General features: G+C 46.9%; 1 protein-coding gene across 1 annotated transcript; it reads right to left on the reverse strand.

Annotated features, from left to right (window-relative positions):
• Nucleotides 1–8,025: 8,025 nt before the first annotated feature.
• LOC120845997 lies at nt 8,026–9,231 on the reverse strand. The gene has a single exon (XM_040217570.1). The coding sequence runs from the start codon at nt 9,229–9,231 to the stop codon at nt 8,026–8,028; it is 1,206 nt and encodes a 401-aa protein (XP_040073504.1).
• Nucleotides 9,232–24,198: the final 14,967 nt, after the last annotated feature.

Below are 24,198 nucleotides of genomic sequence, written 5' to 3' on the forward strand. Positions count from 1 at the left end.
TTGCATTCGTACAGGGTCGAAAAACAGCATCAGAAGACAAGAGTCCCGAAGAGGTCCGCTTCTTTTAACGGGACGCTCTTTCCTACATTCCCACGTAGGGATTTTGGCTAGCTATGTTGCTCCTCCACCACACACAGCGACAGACCCCCGTCTCCCCCACACACGCCACCGACACCATGCAGATTAGCTGTCCCAATGACGTGTCAGCTTGTCCCTCGAAGGGTCGGTGGGGTCGGCGCGGCGCGCAATCCATGATCGCCGCGGTTTCCCTCTTCCGAAGGGAAGGTAATTGGGTGCGGGGGGCCCGACTGGAGGGGTCCCGCCCGGAAGTGCGGGAAAGGATGCATTGACCCTCGTGGGCCACTGTAAGATTCTTGGAAGGCCGAGTGGCTGGTCTTCTTCCCACGTCGGCGGGCCTCTTGGAAGGTCGCTGGCCAGCACTGTGTGCGATAATACCCCGTCAATAACCGCATCATTACATGTGCTGCTTGCAACGTTTTCTTATCAATTGTACACTCTAAGAAAAAGTCGAGCCCGCGGGACAAACGACAGCATATGGTCCCTTGATCTTGCATTTGCACCCCGAAGAGACCATCCGGTCCGATCTAGGTACCGGTGTGCAAAGCGTGGGGACTATCTGCGTTCGACTGGGACTATCTGAAAGGTGAACGGGAGTATCAGCAGCAGTTAGACTCGCCACGCCACGGTGCTTTTCCATCCTTTAGTCCCTGAAACTATGGCACCATAGCCCTAATTTTGCATTGCCCACCCGAACTCGATCGTCCGAAGTGTTCACCAAACTTCGTAGAAAGCTTTGAAAATTCCAATTCCTTAAATGTGCAACGATCATTGACGCTTGCCTTCGCGCTACGTGTGAATGCTTGAAGTATATATGAACCGTATATGAGTGATTCCTCCAAGTGACGCGACGAAGCAACGCGACAGGGCCCGCTATCGATCGGCCCGTCGAAACCGCATGCAAGCGACGCACGTCAAGATGAGCAGCAGCGACGGGCGAAGTTTTCTGGAAGTCCTTTTCTCTACTGCTTAGGAAACAAGTGGAAATACTTTTCGAGATCTTGTATTTTTTCGAACTAGATGGCTTCCAAGAGGCGAGTCAGCTGCTCAGAGAGCACACAGCTCGCTCTCCAAGCTTTTGCTACGCTTGCGCAACGCGACCGCCGCTGCGACGTTCCCGTGCCGCCGTGCGCGTCGTTCCCGCGCCGCCGTGCGTCGGGTCTTTCAAAGCAGGAGCGAGTTCGTGGCTCCGTGTGCCTGTCTATATCGGAGGTTTCTTGGCCGTTTCTTGAGCGTTTCATGCGACCCCAACGTCGTGTTCAAGTTCAAGCTACTTCTACGGCCTACTGTTTCTAGAGCTGTGTGTAAAGGTTGCCAATGTTCGTGAGAAATTTTCATGCCTGAGTGAAACGAGTCAGCTTGTCTAGCATTCTTGAACAAATACTTCATCAAAGCGATCTCGAAATCATAATTCTCTTATGCTGTATCGTTGCTGAAAGGACATCACTCTATCATATTGTAGCAAAATAGTGTTGTGAGATTTCTACATGTTCTTGAAGATTCTGTGTGTGTATGACGGCGTTTCCGGGGCTCATCACTTTGTCTTCCATTCAGCCCTGTGTGCCTCGTCTCAGGAGAACATTAGATAAATTTTTACAAGCATGCCACGCGTCGACTTGTGCCACCTTTTCATACTTAGCAATATTTATATACTTCTGATGTTGCTATTATTAGCTGCATAAGCCTCTTTCATGGGTGGTTAGCTAACGCTCATAACAAATGCTTCTTTACATCGCTCTATGCTTTGAAACTCAAGATCAAATCCCAACTACCACTGGCCTGCCTTGGAAACAGTGTTTCAAGAGCCTATACATTTTTGACAAACCAACGTCAGGGTTCCTGCTCGTAGCTCCTAGTTCAGTGACTTCACAATTATCGATATGGCCTCGGCTGCTGCCATTGCCATCCTGCAAGCACAGGGCAGATAATAGGTTTCTGTCTTTGAACATAATAATCAAAATGGCGATAAGACATGTACATGTTTTCATATATCTGCAGCTTTTGTTTTTTTCTGTGAGCGTCTTTGAACTCAATCACCTTTTAGTACCATGAGAAGGTGCAGTGATTGCTCTGCTCATTACGCACCACATACTGCTTCATTCACACAGACCCCTGACACTACCTCGGCTAAAGACTCGCTCAGCTGTTGGCTGATTGTTAGATCTAAAACAACGCTCATCCGCTCCACCCACCTCCACCAGCTACAAATTGTCCTACTGCTCCTTTTTGAAGGGGACATATCGACAAATCCTGGACCAGATATAACTTGCCCCCCCCCCCCCCCCCTCGCAACCGAGCCGTTTACGAAAATGTCGCTGCTTTGCAGTATAATGGGTGCAGTACCTGGCTCCATCGCAAGTGCGAATTGCTCTCGATGCAGTCCTACATGCATCCCACGTTGACATCTGAAGTGTGGTACTGTGATTTTCCGGCATTCGACGATGCCCTGTTTTCAACACCATTCAGTGCTACATCCGAACCCACCCCTCCAGTGGCTGTCAGCACATGGAAAAAATGAAAAAGAGCCTCCATCTGATTTCCCAACCTCAAATCTGTCAAGAACAAAAAGCCCGAGTTCTGTGTACTCACTGAGTTCCATCCTGAAACAATACTTGCAATATGTGGGACTTTGCTGGGCAACTCTATCTACGGCAGTCGGCTCGTCAATCTTACTCGGTTTACTGTCTACAAACAAGGCTGTAACGGATCTGGCAGTGGAGTTATCGTCGCCGTACCATTCTCAATTAATTCCTCTAGAAGACACGACCTGGATGGAGACCAACTTGAGGCCATTTTTGTGAACCTCCACTCCAAAGAGTACATTTCAATGGCGCATACCTGCCCCCCAGCACAAAGTCAAAAAGCTGCAGTTTGCTGCAGTCAGCACGTCCTCTGTCGCCCCCTCGAAAAAAGTACTCGAACGCGCTGGTAGCTGGACACTTCAATGCCCACACTAACTGGTCAGACACAAGTGCACCTGTGCCCTCTGAGCCATCAGACTCTCTCCCACTTAGTCTACAGGGATACACTCGGACTTATCCAAGTATGAAACGAACAAAGTTACAGCACCAGCAACAACTACACTTCCTTTCTTGATCTAATGTTTTTTGCTAACCTCACACTCATCTCAAATTGTTTTACAGAACCCAGCCTCATGGGCTCTTACTACAAAGCAGTTATAACGGACACAACACCAGCTGCCTAGATTCAGACCCCGTACCAGACGCCTCCACCACTTCGCAAAACTCAATACTAAATGCCCCAATGCGCTTATACACCTCGCCCCTTAGAGCATAATATTCTAAGACAACTCCACAGACTCCTATGACACATGGCTAGACTTCATGCACATCATTGCAGCCAAATGCATCCCCATTATAGTGTCAAAAACAAACCCCGGGTGCCATGGATACCAAAAACAAATACTGATCGAAGCCCGAATAAAATGTCAACTGCTTGCGCAGGCAAAGAAAAACAAACTACCACACTACACTTGAGGCAGTGCACACCCTCCAGAGACACTTGGAGATACGCATAAGACAGTCGCACTGGGACTATACTTTGATCAGCACTGTGATCAGCTAACTCACTGCCAGTGATCTGTTTCGAAGCCTAAACGGGACATCGGTGTGCATTCACACGACTTGGGCCACTCTGAGGATCACAATAGCTTATGTCAGCACTGTGAGCAGCTAACTCTCACCGTCAGTGATATGTTTCGAAGCATAAACGGAACGCCTGTGGCCATTCACATCACCGAGGCCACTATAAGAATCACAGTAATGTGTGTCAGCACCGTGAGCAGCTAACTATCACTGCCAGTGATCTGTTTCAAAGCCTAAACTGGTAGTAGATGTCCATTCACATAACTAAGGCTACTCTGAGAATAACAGTAATGTGTGTCAGCACTGTGAATGGCTAACTATCACTGCCCGTAATTTGTTTCGAAGCATAATTACAGGACGTCCATGGCCATTCACATGACTGAGGCCACTTTGAGTATCACAATAATGTGTCAGAACTATGAGCGGCTAACTCTCACTGGCAGTGATCTGTCTCAAGGCATAAACGGGACATCAGTGTCCGTTCGCATGACTGAGGCCACTCTGAAAATCACAATAGCGTGTGTCAGCACTGTAAGCAGCTAACTCTCACTGCCAGTAATCTGTTTCGAAGCATAAACGGAACGTCTGTGGTCATTCACATGACCGAGGCCACTCGAAGAATCACAATAACGTGTGTCAGCACTGTGAGCGGCTAACTCTCGCTGCCAGTGATCTGTTTCGAAGCATAATTACGGGACGTCTGTGGTCATTTACACGACTAAAGGCCCATCCAAAGTTCCAAAGAGGATACTTACGAAATCATGAGGCGATAAGACTCCGACATAAAACGAGCGGCACTCCGTTTCCGTCTGTTGCTTTTTTTTTGCTGAGGGGAAAGTTTCCTCTGTCAAGTCTCGCCCGTGTACTCCAGGGGGGTCTTGAGGATGCCCATCACGTGGGTCCAGACAGCCACTCACAAGCTCTGTTGGTTGTCAATCAATCGCTCAAGGCCTCCACTGCTCTCCCGAAAACAAGAAGGGCTCTGCTCTAAATCTTACCCCATGTAGATCCACGCTTCTCTTCTGCGGGTCGTGCCATGTGATAACACAGACGGAGCAATGCTGGACGCGGGTAGCAGGTCTTCAAATGCAAAGATACAAAACCCCTACACTAGAGCAAGATCGAGTAAATTTTGGAACACTAACAAGGATACGAGGGCTCAACAGAACTGATAGACAGCATTCGCAGACGGCATGTGACGTCAAGACCAGGGGTGGATCCAGAGGGGGGGTCCGGATGTCCTGACCCCCTCCCTTGATTTCTGCATGTGTAAAATTTGGGGCGTAAAGCGAAGGAGAGGGGGAAAGGGTTCCTAAACACATGGTACGCTGACCAACACCTGACCCCCCCCCCCCCCTCCCTTAGGAAATTCCTGCATCCGCCCCTGGTCAAGACTGACGAGCACTGAGGCCGCCGAAAAGTGGAGGAAGCGAGGAAAAAAGTTGCGGCGTTTGCTTGGTGCCGTTCGAACGGACATTAGAATGCCAGACTGCTGGACGCAATTCAACTTCCACAATTTTGACGGAGTTGTGTCGCCTCACAATTTCGAAGCATGAACGGAATGGCTGTGGCTGAGGATCACAATAACATGTGTCAACACTGTGGACAGTGAACACTCGATCACTGCCAGTGATCCGCTTCGAAGCATAAATGGGACGCCTGTGGCCATTCACACGACTGAGGCCGCCCTGGAAATAACAATAACTCGTGTTAGCACAGTGGAGAGCAAAATCCCAGCTCTAGTGCTCTGTTTCGAAGCATAATAGGGACGTCGAAAGCTTCCATGAAGTCGACGGCCATTATGACTCTTGGGTCGCACTTCGGTGAATTGGCTAACACCTCGTGGTGGATGAGGAGCAGGCAGTGTCCTGTGCGCCGAGGTGTGGTCTGAAGGGGTGTGGCATAGATTTTCTAAATTTTGGAGGTGCCATTGTGCTCACTTGAAATATATCGTAGAAACAGCACCAATTGCTTGACGTGAGGGAAAGTCTGCTACAACATTGATGAAGGTTGGGTGAGAGGACCGAGATCTGTGGAATGGCAATGCCGGTGACTAGGCCTGATTCAATCAGACTTAAGCTTGATATCGTCAGTCTTGCAGGAACGCTATGATGAAGTGAAGCGGTCCTCCACAGAGACCTTAGTTTTAAGCCCCCCAGACTAGTGCAACGTAGAGGATCAAATCAAACCTTCTTAGAGCCGATAAGAACTACAATGCACAGACTGCGGCCAGACTTGTTGCCGAGGGCAGTGGTGTGAAGTAATGAAAGGCCGTTTTTCAGTGCTTGGAAGGCTTTTGGAACTGGTTTAGATTGAATGGAGGCGTTTCTCGGTTTTGTGATGCTGTGGTTTGTAACAGGCGTAATCCTCTTTTTCGTTGGTGCTGATGTAGTGCCCCCGTCAGCTGGCCCATAGGTCAAATATATACTGTCATGATTTGGGGTCCCTAGCTTCTCGCACCCGGATCAAGTGAGTTGCCTCCTGGAAGGCGAGGGGATGTACTGTTGGAGCGAATTCATCATAGGATCCATCTAATGGATGCTGAGAAGTTATTCCATATGGCGAATCATCCAGAGCCCTTTGAAGGCTGAGGTCGTAAGACTTGCAACGAGATCACATAGGAGGTGGTCGCTTCCCACTGTCAGTGTGCACTCGCCGTGCCCCTCGGCTTAAGGAGCCCCACATTAACCCTTAACTCTCAAGCCCGAGCCCGCTGTACTCGTCATAATTTTGCACCAATAATGCCAATAACAAGTCCTTGTCCAGTCCAAAAACTTTTAAATTTGCCTGATGGAGACGAACCAGCTGCTCCTTATCCAATTTCAGGTCGTGAACTTTAACAGCAGAGGGAAGTGAAATTCACTAGTTTTTTTCTTTTTGTTTATAGAGTGCATTTTGTCTAGCAATGGGTTTCTAAAAATAATGCAAGTTGCAATGGTGTTGAAGCAACACGGCTCGGAAACAGGTTTTTTGTGCGGTGGCACTGTTTCATCAAACATTTCCCCTACAGTTTGTTTCATCGACACTGCGACATTTTATGAACACATTGTTTTATCGACGTATCTTGCTATGTTTCGTCGACGACTTTTTTTTTCTTTTTTGGTTAAGGGTGCGCCAGTGGCGTCACAAGGGGGGGGGGGGGGAGGGGCTGATCGCCCCGGGTGCAGCGCTCAGGGGGGCGTCCCGGGGGGGGGGGGGGGGGGGGTTGGGAGTCGCAGTGAGGAGGGGTGTGTCACGGCAGGCTACTGCCCCGGGTGCTGCTGACCCTCAGGAAGCCACTGGGGTGCGCTGGTGTGTTGGTGAGCAAGGGTACGGGTACATGGACGGGTGCGAGACCACCCGTACACACTGCTGCGAAGTGGCTTGCACGGGTGGGTTGGGCGAGTTCACATTTTTGTAATGAACTGCCGCAGACTGTCGCTGCGAAGCGTCGTGAACTGGGTGGGTTGGATAGTTTAATGCATACCCCAGTGATAAACGCACAACGAAATGTTCCTACAGCGTGCAATTTGCGTGTCGATGAAACTTGACAGCACGGTGTGGTAGTGTTGATGAAACGATCAGTGTCAATGAAACTATCAGTGTCGATGAAATGTGTCACTAACACAACAGGGACCCTTTTTACTGATGATTCTATGGAAGCTCTAAAAATGAGGACTGCAAAGTTGCCTCCAAGAAGAAGTTCGATATGTTTTCTACATGAGTCCGACTTTGCCAAGTAGACCCGAAGGACCATGGGGGACTTTCAAGAGCTCTTTCGCGGCCATCGCCTGATGTAATGCAGAGATGAACATACATCAGAAACGTAATTAGGCAGTACGAGCCTTGGAGCAACACTATTTTCTGTTCACTTGGTTTAATTCCCTTTTCTTTTAAGTCTCCTCTATCTATTTTGTCATTGTCGTTGTTTGATTACGACACATACATTTGGATCAAGATCAGAAAATCTGGGTATTCGGTAGGTTTCTGAATTTTTTAGTTAAATAAATATTTCGCATATAAGAAAGCCACAATTCATGAATTAAAGGGAAGCTGCCCTTGCAATTAATTTTTATTGACATACTTTTCAGCTGTTAGAAATTATTAAACCAATGCTGCAATCGAATTGTGTGGACAAAATGTTCCGTCTAAAGTAATTGAAAAAGTTGGTGCGTGTTTGCCAGCAATACCTTAGGCCGCAACGCGAGTGGGGGTGCGCGCGTCACATACCCGGGTTTCGAAGCATAAACATACGACTGACAGGGCCTCCGAGAGCAAGCGGAATGTTTACTGCAACATTTATTATTTTACATATGTACAATGTCTCTGAGCAGACCACAGCAACTTCACTCGAGTGCAAACCTCACAGTACTTCCCATCTGGGCACAACTTCACTCTCATTGTATAAATCTAAAGCACAGTGAAGCGTGTCATCTTCTCCAGCCTTCACGAGTTTCAGCTCGCTAGACTTGCGCACCTGATAGCAAAACCTGTGCCGGTCAAAACCTTCGTTCATTAGCAATTCAATCAAAATGAATAGCTTGCGTTCGGCAACATACAGAGCTTCCACTCTACAGAAGTGTGGCTCGGCATCCTGGGAAGGTTTCACCAGGACAGTACCACACCGGTACTCACGGTGGTCGAGTGACGCACGCGACACCTGGCGCGCACTCAGTGGCAGGACTCCTTGACCGCAAGGAGGTAGAGCGCTCTGCTCAACTGGCTTGCCAGATGGGGTCACGAGGTCAGAATCAAATGAAAACTCCTTCAGCTGGTGACTCTGCATCAGCTGATGCCGTGTTGACAGGGTTCGAGTGATGTTGCGGAAGTTTTTGACGCGCGAGGCGAGGCTCTTAAAATGTTGATGCTTGGCCTCAAATCTCATTGACCAAAACTGTGGCAGCGGTCCAAGTTCTCGAATTAATCTGGCGTAATGCACCAGGTAGTGCATCTTAGGAGTTATGGCTGCAGCACCATATCGCTGTGCAAAGTCCACGAGAAAGGTCTGCACAGTCGTCTCTAAGTACGGAAGGTACTCGCATGGTATTACCGTAGCAAAGACGATGTCCACAATTTCGCGGAACCGCAGATATAACTCCCAGTCCGCATCACCTTCTGGGACCAGGTCCCCAAGAATCAGACCCAGGAGTCTGAGAAGGCACCACTTTTCAGAAGCAGTGCCCTTCAGGTTCGCTTTGCTTGTCAGAAAGGACCTATTCATTGCAACAGGCTTGTTCTTTTTGTCATTCCATCCGTACTCGAATGAAGCTATGTAATCCAAATCACTGTATGCCAGCGTGCCCCCCTGAACTAATGCCTTCAAAACTTGTCGGAGAATGCACTCAAACCCCCCTTCCAAAATGTCATGCATCAGGTCGGGAGGCAACTGACGCGTGACGTCGAAGTAGGGCAGTTCCAACAGTATGGAGCGTTCAGTGACACCATAAAGTTTCTTGTTGGCGATCGGGTTAATAGCAATGGCTTGCAGGTGCTGCTCATGTGCCTGAGCTGAACGCAGGGCACAGAAATCCTCAGTTGTGACCTCTAGCAGACTTTTAGATGCCGCCATACAAAAGCGGCATACCCTGCCCTGACTAAAACAGCATGAAAACCCTCCAAGGCGGTTCATGGACAGATTGTCTCCACACACGCATAGCACAAACACTTGTGCATTGCGCACTGCTCCTCCACTCGTGAACGTAAGCCCAGATGAGTGCAGTTCCTTAAGATCACTGATGAATGGCTTCAAAATGACGTCCAAGCCATACTGCTGTACATCTTCATACTTACAAAGAGCACCAGGTAGATGGATCTCAGCTGTGACCTGTGCCTTGGATGCAGGTTCAACAAGGTGAAATACACGGCGAGCAGCTTATGCACGCCCCGTTTCGCTCCTAGGGGGTTACATATCTCTACCTCGTCGCTGTATAGCATCAGAAAAATGGTGTACTGCACTCCTTCCGAAATAAGATCCCTGAAATCTTAGAACAGGAGCCCATCAGTGAAGTCGGCATACATCTTGGGGTCGTCACGGCGCAGTTGTGGTGTGTAGATTTGGGCAGCGATGTCAGGAACCTCGCACAGCTTTGCAAGGAGTCTCGGGACTGGTACATAGTGGTAGCAGCCCCCTTCAGTACCGAGATCACATTTTACTGGCTCGACATATGGAAAATGTGTCTTTGCATATTGTTCTCTCATGTGTTTGCTTTGTATCCCCTCAAAAAGGCGGGGCAGGAACGAACATTCCAACAGTGAGATGGCATCTGGGGACAGAGCAGACACATCAATCTTGGCTGCGATTTCAGCAGCATATGCCTTGATGATGCGCTCAAAAACAAGTTGCAGATTGCCGAAGATTTTTTCGGCCACAGTGTGTGCCAGTTTGTGGTTTTCAGTTGTGTTGAAAAAGAAGTTCCAAATAGTAGCAGCTTTGGCTTCTGTCACAAAATCGCTGAACTCTTCTCTTTCTGGAGATCCGCTGCTTTGTTGCGGCTGGGGCGCTTATGGCATTTCAGCATCGTCACTCAGAACCCCTTGGTCAGTGGCTGGGCAGTCCTGGATTTCATTTCTTCGATCGCGGTCGAAGGCACTTCCAGTGCTTTCCAGCAGATCCCTGTGACACCGATAAAGGTGAGTTTTGTACGATGCAAACCGGTTGTAGCTATTTGTGCAACCGGCGATTCCACAATATACTGTGAAGTTGTCGTCACCGCTATGAACGACTCCGATGTGGTTGACCACCTTCGTGAACTGTTCAGAAAAGTATGGGCACCTTGGACAGTATCTTATTACCATTTTTCTTTACGGAACAATAAGCAACTTGCGAACGACACGTTAGTAAACCATGGTATTTGGTTTCGACGCGAAGGCACGTTGTCGAGTACTATTACAGTAGTTCACTGTAGTAACATTCAGCACCATTCACACCATGATACCACAGTGTTGCCAGACGGCCCCACAAAAAACCGCCAAATCGCTGGGGAGTATAGCCCAAATATAGCCAAAGCCAAATATAGCCTAACTAGCCATCCTTATCTATAAAAAAATATAGCCAAAACTAAATACAATTATTTTAAAGCCTTTTACTGGCAATTTTCACGCGCATACAAGACACGTTGCATTTTCTTTTTCAACCCTCAGGTGCACCACATTTTGTGCACATTATGTCCCTTATGAAGGTTTCAAAAATTTGTTTCGGAAGGATAAAGATCCGTGCAGCACTGACCCTTCCTTTGTAGGTTTTCAGAAATACAGAACAAACAAAGACAGCTTTATTGTGAAGTCCGGGAGATATGATCATACAGTAAAAGAACAAAATACTGAAGGAGAACAGTAAGAACACTGTTTCAAACCAGAACCCCAATATCTAACACGGACACCCGTCTCTTTTTCTTTGTGTAGAATATGAGTGTCCCCCATTCCTCTTCACTGTGCTTTGTTGGGGTGGGCGACGACTGGAAGGTAGTCAATGTTTAGCGGTGAAGCTGCGGACTTCTCATTCTTAGGAACTTGGGTGCCTAAGGATTCTCAAATATGGGCATCAAAGCAGCGTTTGGAAAGTTCAGTCTAGGTTCAGGTAGAAGACGTGCTACCGGGCCTGTGGTAATAGTGCAATTTTTTTGGTTTGCTCCACTGCTCTGTGGGAAGACCGCTTGAACTCTGCAAGCATTGCCTCTCCGCATTGTGAAAACCCCGAAGTTTGAAACCAAATTCTCCTTCCTCTCTCTCCTCTCGACTGGACGAAAGAGGAACAATTTTCTTTGAAGCCGATAAGAAGTTTGAAAATTAACTAGTCGAGCCTGGGGTTTCGACAAAAGTTTGCAGTACCCTTAGAAATAGCCCTAAATAGCCACATAGCCAACAACAAAATTTTGACGCCAACTAAAAGAAAATGTAGCCCAATTTGGCTATATATAGCCCAATTTGGCAACACTGCGCGGACGGTCACGGCCCTGGGTTTCGCAGGCGACGATGGAAGGACGGTTTAGAAAAGGATTACAGTGACAAAGAGACAATTAGAATGACGAAAATAATCCCTGGAGAAGGGGAACGAGAGGGACAAAGGACCAACATAAATCTCCATTCGTCATTATTGTCCAGCTCGCTTGCACCTTTGCATTTAATCGCTTTATAATTAAGACAATTAGAAGATTGGTGAAAATTATCTAGGGAAAATTGAATGATGGACAACTAACTAGCACAGCTGGGAACAGGCTGGACAGAGGAAAATTGGGACTCCCTCCCGCGTGGCTCCGGCCCAAAGTCTCTCCCAGTGGGTCCGGTGCTGGGGTAACGCCGAAAAGGTTTGACCAGAGGAAAATTGGCGGCTCCCTAGCCGGGGGGAAGGGGCAGGGGAATGATGTTTATAGTTTTTTTTTTTTTTTGCCCGATCCCTTGAAGGTTATCCTGGTGATATCCCACACTGCCTGGTGATAGTTAGGGGGTTGAAAAGGCGGGAGAAATCACGTTTTTGTCTTTTTAGACTTAAACTAGGTGGCGCAAGCTACCGCCCGTTACAAAGGGTATAGCCGTTAACATTTATCCATCCGCTAGCCGAAATTGGAGCCAAAATCAGATTGACTAGCAAGATAGCGAAAATGTTTTCTTATATTATTTTTGATTATGCAGTATTGAATCGGTATAATGTAACAAAGCAAAAACGCCTTATGACCCACAATTTTGTAATAAAAACATCACCACGAAAAACTAAAATTATCCAGTCCACGTGCAAGCCGCGGCTTGCGCAGCTTGCACGTGCGTGCTGAGACCAACGGTTCTGTGCCCGTAGCCCTACATCCGGAAGCGACAACAAAAAAGGATCGGCGCGCGGTTTCCACAACGGCTGCGTGGCTGCTTTGTGGTTCAAAGCGAAAGCAGGGAACTACGTTGCTACGTTGGTTGGACTTTCTCGGCGTTCCCGCATCACCCTAACTTTTCCAAGTTCGGCGACGGTTTCCTCAGCTGTGGAGACCTCAGTTAACGAGCGTGGCTGGCGTGGCTTAACGCGGAAGTGGTGCAATGAGCGCGATTGAGTGCTTGGTGTCGTACGGCGCACACAAGATAGTTGTCGTTGTTGACGGAGAGCATAAGCGCGCCGATTTAATTCGGACCCTTGCTGGCAATGTGTGGTTCCAAGGAGTGGACCTGCAAACAAGCCACGTCCAGGTCAGCTCAGTTACGTCATTTGTGCTTTGTGCGGGGTCAGCGTGGGACCGGGCAGCACTTGTATAAGAGTGCGGTACGATGAAGAACGAACTTGAAGCTCCGAATCCAGCACGCGCTCATGGCCATTCTCCGCGTGCACGCTTTTGTAACCAAGGCTACAAAGCTCTCGCTGGAAGTGGAGCTTTAGTACGTTCTTAAACTTTCTGGCAATGAAGTCAAAGCTATGTGCGATCACGCAACTTGAGCGCCGATTAAGACTGTGCAGGGGCTATCCTCTCGTCGGATTCGCGGCAGAAAGTTGCCCGCGAGAATCTGCGTCTCCAACTAAGCAAACGGCACCAAGCGTTTGAAATGCCAAGCCTGGGTATCGCGCTAGTGCGCCCTTCTACATCAAACTGTTTGGTCAAGCACATGCTTTTAGGCCCTCTCTAAACTGCTTCGTGATTTCTCCACCACATGACCAAACAGTTTATGTAAAAAGGCGCATTAGCACGAGACCCTCGCTAGACATCTTGGCATTTCAAGCGCTTGGTGCCTTTTGCTGAGTTGGAGCTCGCCCGTTCGATGCTCATTGAAATCGAAACGGGTTCATGCGTGGATCGAATACAGGATCACTAAACTTTTCAGCGCTAGCCCTTTCTACGTGTTCTGAGCTGTTGGAAGTAATCTTATGACTATGCCCACAGTGTAATTTTTCTTTTGTAAAAATTTACGCTGAACTACACACCGGCTCACTGAAAATTTCCTTTCATATTTTTTGAACCAAGTAATGTCGTGTTTTTAAACTTTAGCATTTTGTACAGGCAGCTAGCGTCAGGGTATGGCGGAGGAGTATCAGCTTTCTGCGATGCATCACCACTTGTGACCAGGAGGCCGTTTTAGGATATGGATACGTGTAGGCCCGTCAGAGATTTTTGTGAAATGTTCTCTGGTTTTACTTGTGCATACCTTAGGTTACGTGTGTTGACAGTGATGCCTATAACTTTCCTTTCATTCTTTTGTCGCACAAGGTATACCATCCTCGGTATAAAACAGATGTGGACCTCATGGAGGGCACGATCCTCGAGGATGCAGCGCTGGTAACCATTTCTTTGGATGAGTCACAGTTCAGGTGGGTAAAAATGCTTGCAAAGACTGAAGCAGTCAGGCATGTGTGCTTCAAGTGCTGTTATCAGGACTGACAACAACGATGCCTCTGCAAGAAAATGTTCAAGACTGTCTGTGTAGCATAATTGGGCTCAACTTGTTTTTGACATCATGTATAGATGCTGGCTTTTAGCAGTTGAAACCGAGTCGTCTAGGTAGAAACAATGCAGCTATAGTTGTTTGCACTTTTGACATGTTTTGGTTTCCCTGTGGGATAAAAGATAACATATGCACGTGTCTGTGTGAACAAGTTATGACCTAAAATTTGGTTCCTGTACTTCAAAACATTAAATCAAGGGCATTCTTGTATTCAAAATTGTTCAGTGTTTCTTTTTTCTTTTTTTTAACTGAAGCGAATATGTTTTATTTTATATATCTAGAATCATGGATGTCGTCATTCAAGAGGACTCTGCACCATCGAAAGCTCCGTCGAAAGCTCCATCGGAATACAGGTTTCCAAAAGTGCCATTGGACATCACGCAGGCATCACAAAAACACACGAGGGGGCAGTACCTGCCTTGCCGATCGAAGATCATTCAGTGGCTCTTCCACGACCTGTGCCTTTACGACCTGTAAGTTCAAGTTGGGACTGAACTAACTCCTAATTTTTAGTGGCTCAAATGAGCACATGTGCATATTTTTTTTTTATTCTTTAGACAGCTCTTTGACAAATCAATACAAATCCAATCTTCATATTTTGGCTCTCTGGCAGGAAACACTGGGCACGCTTCTTTCTTCATCATAAATGGTGATTAATGCTCCTATTCATTGATTTTTCCAATTGATGGCACTATGTCTCTCCTTTACTTGTGCAGGTACCCGGATAAGCTCTATGCCGAGGCCGCAAGGAGCCTTGTGGAAAACTTCCCAACTCTGAAGGACACCACAGGATCTGGTTTTGTGAGTAACTAGATGCAATTTCACTTTAATTATTAGCCTGCACTCATTTAAACAAATGTGTACGAAGTACTCACCAAACATTTAAAGGACACATGCAAAGGAAAAAAACTTTTTTTTTAAACGGCTTACGTGGAAAAAGGATGTCATAAAACAATTTTACAACGAAGAAAAAGTGATTGGTGCTTACACTAGGTGCTGGGAGTCCCCAACTAAGAGTGCATGCAAGGGCTCTAGCCGCTAGGAAATGGCTATACACCCCGTGCGGGACCTATAAGGGGCGCTTTGAAAACCGCACGCAGCGCCACTTGCACTGCGGCTGGAGGTAGTACTGAGAGTCGTAGCAGAAGACTTTGGCTCTTTGCTTCGGAAGCTATGGCGGCGCAAGTGCCCGTGGCAGGAACATTTGTCCTTCGAGCTGGTTTTAAAGATATTATAGTGGGATCGTTCTTCCGCGATGCCACACAAAGAAAGGCAAAAAAACTTAATTAAAGCAGGCACGTCTTCGACGTGAACGAACGGTTTGCTATGGCGACGTCAGTCTTTAAAGGGGCGATGCAACGATTTTTGTATTTTGCGCAAATACCGCTTAGAACGTAACCCTGACGTTAATGACCTGTGAAATACCCGTTTGTTTTTCACCACACGCAATCGAAGTCGCAGAACAAAAATAGGGAAAAACGAGCAGAGTTCACCCCCTCAACTCGCAGCCAGAACAAGCAGCCACGTGATCGGGAGCCGATTATATGCCGCCAGTGTTGATCATAGCCATGCGCTGGGGATGGCAAGGCACAGGACACGCGCTGCGTTCCAGACATTATTATGGTTCGGCTGTTGTCGTCATTGCAGCGATTGGACACAGGACACTACCCGAAAGTTTCTCGAGCTATAGATTATCACGAGCCCAAATCGAGTTGCCACGCAATGCTCGGGTCCAATCTATTAGCCACATTCAAATATCGTAGCTGGGCGGTATTGCTACCGCCCAGCTACGTCATCAGGTTTTGCGAAGGAGAGATTGAATCAAAACGCTCGGTTTTGTCCTCGAAATTACAGCGCAACAAAAGAGTTTCTTGGCCAGTGGCGTTGCCGTGCGAGTATCCTTGAGTCCAACTAGTGCCAGTAAGCTCGTGTAAAGTGAAAACCATTCTAGTTGAATATCGTTGCACCGCCCCTTTAAGGCCAAATGTGTGCGTCTCGCCAGAAGCTTACTTCATAATTATTTAGTTATAGCTCCTTCCCCTTGCAAACCCGGAGCGCTCGCAGATTCAGAACTTCGAGCATCCAGTCGCGAGCAATCTCAGCGGCACACGCATCAGCCAAGCGGAGATGCTCTGTCCAGCGTCGCCGTCACCGCCTGCCTCGCTGCCAGCCGAGACCTCCGACGCTCAGATGCCCCGCGATCGAAAAGCCGTCCCGGGTGAGGACGGTTTTATCCGAAATGCAAAACATACCGCTTGGTTCTACAGCCTTTGACTCTTCCCACGAAATAATAACCAAGGATGCTCAGCGCTCTCGTGTACGTATACGCGCATGTTGATTCCAGCTTCGGGTACTTGGCGCGAACGTCACCACAGACGGCGGTCGGCATGGTCGGCACCGCTTAGTCGACATTCGAACAGCTTGTAAAAAAGACACATCCAACTGACGTTGTCATATCGAAAAGTACTGCGACCGTAACCGGCGCAATCGCTGCCGTGTAGCTGTGACAGAAACGGCATAGAAATCAAAACCAATGTATTGCGAGTGGCTGCGGATCAAACTTCAAGCGTGCGAGCGTATGCGCCGTCGCTACATAGCGAACACCTCCCAATCGCTCCCTGCACTCCACCTCTTTCGGGCAGAGCGGTTCGAGTTGCACGGCGAGCGCCCGACCGTCTCCAGATCTGCAAGTGACACAGACACACATCGCTCGCGATTTGCAAGGGCCACAGGGATCCGCTTGGCAAGCGCGCCGGGCGCTCCGGATTTGCAAGGGGAAGGGGCTATTAGGTTGTCACGCCTTCATGCTCAGAAAGTGATTGGTGCTTACACAGTACCCGTGTACTTGCAAAACGTTAAATCCTTTTAGATTTACTGATGACCCAGATGCAACCGCGGCGTTCCTATGTTGTGACCGCGGCTTCGGTTCATGACGATTTGCAGTAGAGTCGCCTCGTCTCCCGCAATGCTTCACTTAAATTTGTCGCTGCAGTGTAACAACCTCTTTCTTTGTTTATCTTGCTTGCCAAAACATAAGCCTGATTTACACATGCATGTTCGAAGCGACCAAAGCGACTACGAACAACAAAAACTGGCTGGAGTGACGAACCTAGCAATGCTCCAAGCTCGTCGTTCCGGTCGTTCGTAATTGCGGTCGGGTCGAACGTGCATGTGTGGATTAAGCTTTGAACTTTGGCATGCACTTCTATCATTACAGGGTCCGCACAGTGCACTTATGCGGGCCGCAAAGCCGCGCTTTGTTTTTCCCGGCAGACCCTGTAGTTTTAATAGCCCTGCTACTCTTCGTTGTACCTTCATTCTACCAAGTACTCGTAGCGCTGCTGTGCCGCAAAGTTTTTTTATGTGATTAATATCCTAGCTAACTCAATCCACTTTTTAATGGTCCTAACAAATAAATTAAAACCTGCACAGCTCTGGCTGTCCTTGCATTGTATTCCCAAATTTTGTAAATCTGGCATTTTTATAGTGAGAAAGCTCAGGGGTAGACTTATTGCAATGTTCCCTCAATTTTGTTGAGTATTAAAATTTCTTGCATGCATGTTTCTTTTCTCTTCAGCTAGACGACAGCAGGAACATCCCGCAAACTCACTGCACTTGTAGAGGTGGTGTCTCAGGGCAGTGCAAGCATTCAGAAGCAATGATTATGTATTACTGCTGCATACCTGCCAACTCTTTCGAATTTTTTGTGAAATGTACGAATTGGTACTAATTTTACGATTTTACGAATCTTGCTTCACATTTTACAAAAAAAAGAACAAATTATACAAAAAAAAATGTTTTAACATCTTTTTTGTATAATTGTTGCTGGCGGTATCTTGCACCACCACAAGAGGGCGATACGTACCGCCCATGGCAGCGTCGTGGTTTTTACTATCCGTCTATCCGGTGGTCATGTTAGTGTGTTCGACAGCGCTTGTTGGTTCGGCGTGTTCAGACGTGGTTGGGCGTCTCTGTTTCGGCCAGTTTCGAGGCGAGGAGTGCGGCCTCTGTGTTTGTTGCACATGTAATCGTAGCATTCTTCTGGTCGCGGGGGCTTCGCGGCTCAATGGCGAACTCCAAACCTCAAAAGAGGTACTTTCAGGTGTTCATGAAGCCCTACACGGTGGAATTTTCGTGCCTCGTGCCGTATAAAAAGGGAGAGAAGTTTGGATTCTGTAACACGTGCATGTGTGATGTAAGCGTTTCGCACGGTGGCAAGGCTGACATTAAGCTGCACATCGTTTCGCGTAAACCTCCCGGCGGCGGCGGAAGTTTTACGAATTTGAAAGTTCACAGGTTGGCAGGTATGCTGCTGCTGAATGCTTTCACGTATTCAGCAGCGCGGATTACTGCCATACGACGAATTCTTTCATTGCATTTTTCCGAAAACAGTGTACTGCTGTTGCTGCCCGACAAAGCGCAGACGAGTTGAGAAACTGTGAAACGTCGTCCCCGTGGGGCATGACGTGTACCTGTTGGTACAACCGACCACGCAGCAATTCATGATACCAATTAACAGCGCATTAACGACGCAGTGGCGGCTCCGCGGCGGCAGAATTGGTATGGCAACGGCAGCGGCACGGCGAGGTTTCCCTCTACTAGGATTCTCGAAGCCTATCTTCTCTGACGGCTGCGTGGCGGCACATCAGCTGCCGTACATGGAGTGTATGGACGTTTAAGGGATGGGGGAAGGTTCTACGCTTTCAAACATGGCGGCCTCAGTGAATGGGCGGAGATGAGGGTTCTGCGGCTGAACCGAATTTATTGATGAAACTATCGCATTTACAAAACAAAGTTGGAAGATATGTAATAACGTCAAATGGGTTTCAGCGGCATAGTTTTATTCAAATGGTCTTTAATAGCTTGGTTAGTTGAAGTCCTCTTATTCAGTGTGTTGCTAGAATGTGATATTATGGTAGATATGTTTCTTAATACAAGCCCATGTGAGATGCGATGTGCTGTACACAAGAGATACAATTTTGCCAGGATTATTTTTAAACAAGCTCTCTGAAATTCTTTTTTTGTGGGTACATCCAGGACTCCTGGCGCGTTGCCATGCGATATAAAGCAAAATGTGAACTGTCAAAGCTGTGGATGCAGGACAACACTGAAAAGCAGGTTTCACCGCGGAATCAGCCGAGGGCATCGAGGGGCCTAACCCAAAGCGGGTGACGAGGCCTGGGACGGTAGGAGAGATTGTTTCATGGAGACTCTTTTCTATTTTAATGGGGCACTAAAGTGCTTTCTTTACATCCTCGTTTTATGGTCACGAAGGTAGAAGAAGCATCCCAAAATATCTAAAATTACTAACATGTGCGGCCAATTTGCATATTAAAAAAGTGATCGAAGATCCTAACACCGTTGACACAGAATGACTGACGGCGCTCGTCAGCTACTCGCAAGTGATGGGTTCCCACGTGGAGTCATGACCATAAAACGAGGTTTCAAAAAGCACTTTAGTGCCCCTTCAAGAATTGGTAAGCCTTGATACTAATTTTTTACTTTTGTGTAATATATTTCAGAACATAGTGCTGCCAGCACATGGAGAGGATGACGAAAGCCTGCAGGGCCATATCATCAACATGGAAAAAGAACTGCGAAAAGCAAATCCAAATGTCGCCTATGTTTCCGACTCCATGTCGAGGACACTTGCTACACGGCGGGCACGGATAACCACTGATCACCCAAGTGTGGCAGCCATTGTTGCAAAATACCCTGCTTTTGAACATAGCACTTTTGTAAGTATTATTGAAGGTAGGATTTTAAAAGGGCTGTGCAACTATTTTAAAATTAAAAAGAATTCTTAGTTTGTAATTTTTAGATTGTTTACCTTGTCAAGTGATAGAAGTAGCTTCTCTTTCCTCGGAAATAATGCCATACCTTTGAGGAATCGAAAAATGAAAACGGACTATTTCTCTATCTGCATTCGCAACGTGGCGGCAGTGTGAAACATGTAGCACTGCGTTACTGAGGGATGATGTTATAAGTGTCCTCTCTGTTGGGATCGTGGCACCATGTTCTACTCTCTTTTGCCTGTCGTGCGACCTTGACGTCAGTGGTGCTCATATCTTACTTGCGTCACTACCACGGGAACCGGACGTCTCCTCGAAATTAAAAAAGCGTTTTACGTTCGAATCTTTTTTTTTTAATAAAAAATTGGGCTTGTAGGAAAAAAGATTGTTTTCTATTCTAGAGACTCCCAGGCTTAACGTCCCAAAGTTCGAAAATTGTTGCACAGACCCTTTAAACGGGCACTGAAGTCCGTTTTGAGATCCTCATTTTGTGGTCATAACTAGGGTTTGGTGTTTTCGGTTCAAAGCGATAAAAGTATGCCGCATTTACTTTCGGAAATTTGGTTGATCCAGTCTTCCTGTGTCAAGTTTGCTCTTGTCCTCTCAAGATAGAGTCTCAACTGCTGGCATTGTACTTTATTCCTTTGATTTTTTCTCAAAGAGCGAGAGGGCAGGTCATCTTGTCTGATCTAATTCAGGCTGTATTGTAGGGGACACCGAAAAAAAAACACGCTGCTGTCCAGCACACACCATCACGCTTCCACTTTGGTTAAACGAAATTCAGTTTGCTGCTGTACGAGCATGTTGCCACTAGAAACTAACCAGCTTTGGCAGTCCTCAAAATGGGAAGGAAGAGAAGGCATGCCAAATATTATCATTGTCTAGAAGAGCACATAGAGTCTGCTCACCACATCAAAGTGAAAACTACACTGCCCTAATTTGTTTAAGGAAAATTGAAAATACAGCAACAGATAAAATAGTTAAGTGCCTAATGTACTGCACTTTGGATGAACAAGCATAAAAAGAGTGTATTCCATCATTACATATTCATCGACAAAAACCGGTTAACTTGCATCTGTAATATACTTACCAATAAAAACCAAAAACATCATTTAGAAAAAAAAGAACAAAAGTATGCCGAATTTCAGAGGAAAAAAAAAACTCAGAACCCTAATCATAACTTAATATAAGAAGCATCCTTAAAAACCCGAAACTACATTCATGCGTGGCCGATTGCCTTATTAAAAAAAGTGATCAAAGATTGCGACAGTTACCGTTGTTGGGGACAGACACATGGTGCTACCAAACCTTCCTGAATATGGTCGAACGACGGACAGTGCTCGGCAGCCAGCTGCGAGCGATGGGTTCCCGCCGTCCACACCGGAACCTATCGCTTGCAGCTGGCTGACGAGCATTGTCCGCCGTTCAACCATATTCAGCAAGGTTTCGTAGCACCATGTGTCCGTCTGCAACAACGGTAACTCACAATCTTTGATCACTTCATTAATAAGGCGATCCGCCGCGTATGAATGTAATTGCGCGTTTTTTTAGGACGCTTAGAACTCGTAGACCGAGTTATGATCATAAAAGCACTTTAGTGCCCCTTTAAGTGTTCCAGAAACACAGTTCACTTGCCTTGACATCCTTTCTTTTTTTAATACAGTTGCAGCAAGAGTTTACTGCTGTGACAAGCAAGCCAATGGAGGTCAGCTTGGCGGCCTGCCTGTCCGAGAGCTGCCTGCGGATCTTGGATGCCGCTAGGAAGAAGCGACACCTGTGTAGCTTTTTCGAGGATCTGGACCGACGGGTCGCACAAGGGGACAAAGGCCCGGAAGATGTTAGGACTTGGTGGTTCAAATAACTTGCGGTTGATAAGATGAATACTGCAGGAAGGCTACAATGCTCAGTCTTCCTGTGCTTAATCCTTGTTTAGATAGATTAGGTAGAAAGGAGAGAAATGTACTATTTGGGCGTGTTGGTAGCTTTTATACACTTAGAAAGAGGAGACACATAAGGGATGACACAAACAGGGCAATCTTCCACCTTTGACTACATTTCTTTTAGACTTCAAGCACGGCGTACGACCATTCTGTGGGAAGAAGATAATGGGAAATTGCTTGGGGGAAGGGGGGGGGGGGGGGCAAAACGATTGCAAGCCAGGTGGAATGCGAAGGTATGGACACAAATAACGCTGCTTTGGATTCCCAACATGCAATTTTTATTCATGGGGGACAATGCCCTGGCTGCGCTCCTAATTTCGCTGCCATGACGAATTTGGGGAGCCACTGCAAGTTTGTCAGAGAAATAATCTAGGCTTTTCGGATGTTGACTGAGCCCACAGAATATTAGGTTCCCCACCCATCTCTCTATAGCAAAAAGGATTAGCCATTCTGAGCCTGACAATGGACGTTGAGCATTGACAAACACGGTAAGACAATGAGTTGAGCAGAGTCTACTACGCAGACGCCCCTTCTCGCTGTAATTCCCATCTGCCCCCCCGCCCCTTCCACTTAGAAGCATCTTTGTATGCCAATCCTTTTGCCCCCCCCCCTCTGACTTAAGCATTTTCCTATTCCCTTTTTCCCATGGGGTGGGGCACCATGCTTGATAAATGTAGTTAAAGTTGAAAGATGGTCCCATCTGTGTCGTCCCCTATTTGTTTCCTCTTTCTAGTTGTTTAAGAGAAATGTTGCATGTGCTCTGTAATAGTTTGTTGTCTAGTCTCAATAGTATTAAGTTTCAGCCAACATGCCTTATTCGCGTTGAGACCTAGACTTAGTTGTGTGGAAGTGTGCTCTTGCTTGTCTATGGTTTCCTATGAGGCATGTGGTAATCAGGGAGTCTACCAATCTGGAAAACCTGGAATTCTCAGGGAATTTCGATTATCTGGAGAAGTCAGGGAATTATCAGGGAAGTTAGAAAGTTGGCTAGTAAATCAGGAAAAATGACCAGTGAAAGTGGTGTGGCAGTCTGGATTGAAGGCGATGGTTATGCATCGGCACAGCCATGCTAAATAATGTTGCCCAGAAACTGTCAGGGAGTTTTATCAAAATAGTCGGGAAGAAACTTGGGAAAGTCAGGAAATTTGAACTCAGTAATTTGGTAGACACCCTGGGTAATTCCCTTATGTCCACAAAGCAGCTGGGTTCCAGGCATTTACACTAAAAACACGGAAAAAGGTACAATGCACAAGCTCTTAGCTTGAAGGGTTGAGTTCAATGCACAAGCACGTGCATTACATTCGGGCCTACCTCAGCCTCAACCTCACGTCTGTAGCATTCTATTAGCTAAGAGCAAAACCTAGTTTCCGAGTAAGAGTAAAATAGATAGTTGTACGCCTTTTCATGATATCAGCCATGGTGATTGTATATCGAAGAGAGTAGAGGTTTTCATATTCTGAGGCAGCATAAGCCAGAAATATTCTTAAGCAACCTTCTGGTTGATTGTGGGCCTTAAGTTCAGGAGCATGACCTGCTCATACTTTGTGCTGTGTTTTGCCGTTTTGTGACTTGTAGAGCCAATGTCCTTGAGCCATTTTATGTCTTCGTGGGCAGTTTGTACTAAACGTCATCATGGCCTTTATCATTACAGAAGTTTTGACAACGGCTGCTCTTTATGTGTTGCCGTCGTTGGTTAAGCAGAGAAGCTCTGCCTTTCTCTACCCACATGTAAGTTTCAGGAACCAATCTTGTTCTTCACAGTTTATATTGTAATTGCAGCTTTTTAAATGACTTTGAAGCAGTCTATATACATTATTACCTGGCTCTTATAAGGCGGCACTAAATTTATTTTTATGGTGGTAACTTAATCTACACACTCTAAGGTTTTAAAAACCCTAAATTGTGTTGTGTGGGAATATTTATACAGCGCGGTGTTTGTCTGCATTCAAGTGATGCGACATGTCTCGCACTGTAGATGAGAAATTTAGCCAAAGCAGTACAACCGCCAGCCTGGGGTCTTTACGTACGTAATGCAGTAGTGAAACACGAACGTGTGCCGGTACGATGCTCATCCAGATTGAAACGGACAGGAGTAGGGACTGAACCCAGGATCCCTGGATTCTTCAGCGCAAGCTTTCGCTACACATACTCCTAGCTGCGACACGGTGCACTAGGCCATCGATCCCCCCTTAAAAACCTTGGAATTGCAATAATCTGTGGCTTATTCTCATATTCATACCTGCCAACTCTTCTGAGTTTCCGAATTTCGCTTCAAATCTTACGAAAACATTTTTTTTATTTATTTATTTTTAATTCGTTGTTGGCGGTATCTTGCACCACCACAAGAGGGCGATAGGTACTGTCCACGGCAGCGTCGTGGTCTTTACCGTCTTT

Source organism: Ixodes scapularis, unplaced genomic scaffold (assembly GCF_016920785.2).
Source record: "Ixodes scapularis isolate PalLabHiFi unplaced genomic scaffold, ASM1692078v2 PGA_scaffold12__126_contigs__length_90152505, whole genome shotgun sequence".
Classification (NCBI taxonomy): Eukaryota; Metazoa; Arthropoda; class Arachnida; order Ixodida; family Ixodidae; genus Ixodes; species Ixodes scapularis.